Source organism: Cyprinodon tularosa, unplaced genomic scaffold (assembly GCF_016077235.1).
Source record: "Cyprinodon tularosa strain WSP-4 unplaced genomic scaffold, ASM1607723v1 ctg1282, whole genome shotgun sequence".
Classification (NCBI taxonomy): Eukaryota; Metazoa; Chordata; class Actinopteri; order Cyprinodontiformes; family Cyprinodontidae; genus Cyprinodon; species Cyprinodon tularosa.
The window spans coordinates 60,814-66,159 of NW_024038095.1; the positions used below are offsets into that span (position 1 = coordinate 60,814).

General features: G+C 36.0%; 1 protein-coding gene across 2 annotated transcripts; it reads left to right on the plus strand.

Moving 5' to 3' along the window:
* Positions 1–812: 812 nt before the first annotated feature.
* On the plus strand, positions 813–4,655 carry LOC119777858 (secretory phospholipase A2 receptor-like). Of its 2 annotated transcripts, XM_038276865.1 has the most exons (5): positions 813–903; positions 1,237–1,337; positions 1,441–1,812; positions 2,013–2,357; positions 3,951–4,655. In XM_038276865.1, the coding sequence occupies exons 2-5, from the start codon at positions 1,292–1,294 to the stop codon at positions 4,295–4,297; spliced, it is 1,110 nt and encodes a 369-aa protein (XP_038132793.1). In that variant the 5' UTR covers positions 813–903; positions 1,237–1,291; the 3' UTR covers positions 4,298–4,655. The 2 variants fall into 2 exon arrangements, with proteins under 2 accessions (XP_038132793.1, XP_038132794.1); XM_038276866.1 differs by lacking the exon at positions 1,237–1,337 and having other exon boundaries at positions 827–903.
* The last annotated feature ends 691 nt before the right edge of the window (positions 4,656–5,346 follow it).

Here is a 5,346-nt window from a genome sequence, read left to right on the forward strand (position 1 = left end):
TAGGAGAAAATATGGATGAATGCATTTATTGGTGACATCACTGAAACCACCTGTTTAAAGCTACAGTGTGTAATAATTACAGGGATATACAGTCAGAAATGTAATATATTATACATAATTATGTTATTTATCATCATCTACGAGCTCAGCCTCTTAACCTTAATATTTGCGTTGCCTTATAATTCGTTATTTATAATTACATAGGAGCGGGTCTCGCAGCCATGGAGGCAGACATCTTTGCGCTACGGCAGCGCAGAGCCAACAAACTAGCGATTGTGAGATCGCCAAAACGTCACAACGATGTAGAAAAAATAACGGGTATATTTATTATCTTAAGTCTACATGAAATCTATACCCTACACAGACTAATGAAATACGATCTGTAAAATTATCTATGTAAACAAACCTCATCACTTGAGAAGGTAGGTGATGGGGACGTCGTGGAAGACATTTTGTCCCGTAACGCTCGCCGTACTGTTGGGGGGGAGAAGCGGTGGGGGGGAGATGTTCATGTTGCTGCGGTCTGCAGTCTGTACGTTAGATGTCGCCAAAAGTTACACACTGTAGCTTTAACAGATGACAAATAATGACATGACAATGACATATAAAAGGCATTATTATTAAAGAATATTTATAATTAAAATATATAAAGGTCTCAGTTATGGATTCTGTTCTCATTCCTCCTCACATGTTCTTCTATAACATCCTGATCTATGCCAGGTCATTGATGCAAATGAACCTCATACCTGCACGCCATGCTGTTTTTAGCCATGAATATTCAGATGCAGTTCCTGAGGCAGAAAAACTGATCTGTTTGAAACAGGACTGAACATTTACTAAGAGCTGCCTTCAACAGAACATCAAGATAAAACAGCTTTGAAATCCCAGTGAGCAAATCCAGATGTAAGTTTCTCATTTTTTTAATAGTTAGAGTTCAGTTATGTGGAGAAATGTTTGATTTAGAGCATTTACATATGATATAAACTGTTCCTGATTTTTTTTTTCTTATTTACAGGTATTTGTTTAATGTTTCTTTAAAAATATAAAGAGATTTATCAGGCTATAAAAAATAAACTCTCTTTGTTTTAGAGTTCAGTTATGTGGAGGTATGTTTGATCTAGAGCATTTTAAAAAATGTTTAAATTACACATGGTTTTTCTAATGCTTTTTTTAAATATAGAGATTTTCATCCATCTAAAGAAAAAATCACTCGAAAAACTAAAATACTACTTTTAGTCCAACAGAAAATAACAAAATTCCAACCAGAAATACCAACAAAATAAATTCATGCATGAGAGGAAAAATGCAGTGGGATTTATTTCTGGTTATTTTGTTCGGTAAGAGACTTTAAATAAAACTGTAATGAAATTTTAAAAAAAGCTTTGTTCATCACAGACTGTTATAGTTGCTTATTAATCCTGTGGGTACTATTGTTTTCAGTTCAGCCCAATATGATGGTCTGTCAGCTTTATGAGTATCACTACATTAGAGAGCTAAAGACCTGGACTGAAGCTCAGCAGTACTGCAGAGAGAACCACACTGACCTGGCCACAGTGTCTAACATGGCAGACATGAAGAGACTCCTCAATAACTCAGCAGGAAACATGAATGAAGCTTGGATTGGTCTGTATGATCAGACAGATGGTGACAGAACATGGTACTGGTCTCTGCCTGGAGTGGAGTTCAATGAGACAAACTGGAAACCAGGAGAACCAAATGATATAAGAACTGAAAACTGTGGGATTATAAGTAATCCTCTCAAATGGGGAGACGTATCTTGTAACACTAGACTTCATTTTATTTGCTATAATGGTGAGAATAGAAATATTTCTCTCTTATTTTCGAAGACTTCTTTTATTAATCCATAAGAAACCATATAAAAATATGAATATGCTTTTATTATTATTTTACTATTTTTATATTTGGTTTCCATGTCGCTAGAGAGAGCATTGCTGACCTTTTTTATCCTGATCTATACAGTTTTTCACTACAGTAATTTTAACTCTTTGCAGAAAGTAAAACACCAGAGAAATTCTACTTGATTAAACAATCGAAGACCTGGCTGGAAGCTCAGAGTTACTGCAGAGAGAAACACACAGATTTGATCAGTGGAATAAAGGAGCTACAGGGAGAACAACTGAAGAATGTTCTATCTGTAGATATTTGGGTGTTTATTGGTCTGTTCAGAGACACCTGGAAGTGGTCAGATGGAAGCAGCTTTTCTTTCAGACACTGGAACCTTCAGTTTAATGATGAGAAATACAACAGTGGTCAATGTGCCATGACTGTGTTTGATGATGGAGGCAGATGGAAGAATGGGGACTGTAAAGAGAAAAAACCTTTTATCTGTTATGATGGTGAGTTGATTTATTTCATACTTAACACATAACATTTCTGTACTTACCATTAATATCTAAAATTTTATTTTAATTAAATTTTCAGTTTTATGTGCCTTCAAAGTCCTTTATCTTTTTAATTTCTTCTGATCACTTAACAGGTTTCTTTTCATCCGGTGCTCAAGTTATATTAGCATATAAACTCTGCCACTTTCTTAGGCACCAGCCTAAATGAATCTTCTGTTTCTCATCCCATTGGACCCATGGCTAAGCTCACTGATCCTAACTAACAAATTTAACTAATGAAGACTAAAGTTAATCAGATAAATCTAGAAGGTCCAGCAGTTGATGCCCACTGATTCTCTTAAGATTCCACATAGGCTAGCTGGGAATAAATGTCCTAATTAATTTCCTACTGTAGGGATTAAAACAGTAACGATAATGAATGAATGAGATGGGGAAATCTAACAAGCAGAGCCTCTATATCTACTCCCAAAGCCTGCAAACTGTCTCCCATTTATTCTCAATTTCTTTACTCTAATGTCACCAACTTTTTCCAGGAGGGATTAAAACGTTATTATTTTAAAGCCTCAGGATGAAACTTTTTTCATGATAAACCTTCAGGAAAGAGAAATGTACGAAAGTATTTAAGGACACTTACAAAAAGAAAACTCCCAGAGATAAGGTTGGAGAAAAAACAAAAATGTGCACAGAAAGGATAGATTGATTTTGAAAAACAAGATTAATGACTAGGATTATAAAAGGATACAAAGCAGTTCAAACATGTTCTCTAAAATAAAAAGATTGTATAAAGAGAGGCTGTCTAATAATCCCTATCTAACCCCCAGAACTGAATAATAGAATCCAATAATGCAGAACACAATCCCACAAACACCTAAGAAAGTTAAACTAGGTGAACTCCTAGCCCAGTAATAAGAAAGTGAATAAGTGTGATTAGAAAATAAGGAAGGAGCTTATTAACAACAAACATTTTAAAGAAAAATAGAATATCTTTATTAAGGATAGGGCATTGGCTGGTCCTTTTTTACTTCACAGGCTATGTATGGATTTCCCTTCCTATTTTCCTGGCAGGGTGTTCCCCTCCTTGGTCCTAATGTCTCATTAACTAAGAACTAAACCAGTTTAATATGACATGAGCCTTTAAACAGTAATCTATACTGTTGTGTGTATTAATCAGAAATTGTAACTACTGTTCAGTAAGGGGATGGGCACAGACAGCAACAATGGTCTGGAAGACTCTGTGTATTTAAGCAATTTTACCCACACAGCTAAACGTTTGTTGAACAACTATCACTGCAACTTTAGGCCCTCACTAAGCCCATGAACCTTGGAAACATGTCAGAGTAAATAAACACTTCTATGTCTCTTAAACCAAAATTCTGACTTTTCCATCTGAATGCTACTGCTTGATACAGGTTTCACTGGAATAGATAACAGGTTACTTATTGGTTAGGATAGATGGTGCAAACATTATCTTTAGTTCCCTCTTTTATCTCATGGCTCTTATTTCCCATTTCAAATCAAAACTCTTATCAATTGCATTGGTTTTGGATCATATCTTAAACAAACATTTATTTTTATTTTCACTGACAGATAATCTGGTCCTGGTCCAAGAAAAGATGAACTGGGCGAATGCCTTATCCTACTGCAGGGAACACTACCATGATCTGGTCACCATCAAAACCCTTGAACAGCAGATATTGGTCCAAGAGAAAGCCAAGAAGGCATCGACTCCTTTTGTCTGGTTAGCACTGCGCTATAACTGCACTAAGAAGTTCTGGATCTGGGTTTGTCCTGAGGGAGTCACTGAGAGAACCATGAACTCAGATGGAGAGGTCGATGACTGTAACATCTCTGGAGCCATGGACACTGGAGGACAACATAAGTGGTTCCAAATAAATGGTGGAGAGGAGTTTAATTTTATTTGTTCTAAGATTTAAGGTTGCACATCTTTTATCTTTCACCTCATGTATCAGTAATGGGCTTTGTTACAGTTGTAACCATTAAAAATGTCCCCGTTTTCTTCGATGGGCTTTTGGCAGATCCTTGGCTTTTACCCTTCTATCCCTTTTTAAACATAAATCTTTGTACTAAAATATTCTTTCTGTCATGATTTGTGGAGATTAAGATTTAAAGAGAGGCATTATCTGGGGAGTGGTGGCCTAGTGGTTAGGGCATAGGGCTTTGAATCCTGAGATCATCTAATCTACCCCACTCCCCCAGACTGCCACTCTGGGTCGCTGAGCAAGACCCTTAACCCCACACTGCTCCCTGGGTGCCGCACAATGGCAGCCCACTGCTCCCCAAGGGGATGGTTTAAATGCAGAGATAAATTTCTCCAATGTGAGATCAATAAAGTTCAATTATTATTATTATCTCCTGGTCAGACCCTGTAATTCACTGAAAGGATGGAGTCAGAGAAAAAAAAATATGCATGCCCAGGAGGGGATTTTGTTGGGGGCTGCAGGGAAATGGGCTGCCATTCGGATGGCATTTGATGTTTGAATGACTGCTGCTGTATATCATTCCTTATCTGTTTAACTTTAGGACAGTCAATAGTCAAACTTTAAATGGACATAAAGAACAGTCTTTAATTTTAAAAGTTAGTTTACATATTTATCTAGAGTTTAACAGACATTCATTGACCTGAACTTTTCCAGATAAGCTTCCCTCTTTTGGAAATAGGTGGAAATTATATAACATGGTTTAGATTACATGTCCTGTATAGTTTCTTTGAATGATCCTTATCATACTTCATACTTCTTCTGGTTAAACAGAAACGTTGTAGTTCTTCACTTTATCCGAATGCTGCATTAATGAAATGACTTAATCTTTCTTGGTGTTTTTCTTTCCAAAAGTTAACAAGCCACATGTGGTTATCACTAATAATGCATTGCACTACTGAATAAAAACATTTTATATAAAAAAAATCTGAGTAAATCATTTATGATTATTGAAAATTGAAAATATGTTGTATTCTTAGCACATT

Coding starts and splice junctions, on each gene's coding strand:
- LOC119777858 (XM_038276865.1), top strand. CDS start 1,292: ATGAGAGGAAAAATGCAGTGGGATTTATTTCTGGTTATTTTGTTCG. Junction 1,338..1,440: donor ATTTCTGGTTATTTTGTTCG/GTAAGAGACTTT, acceptor TATTGTTTTCAG/TTCAGCCCAATATGATGGTC. Junction 2,358..3,950: donor ACCTTTTATCTGTTATGATG/GTGAGTTGATTT, acceptor TTTCACTGACAG/ATAATCTGGTCCTGGTCCAA.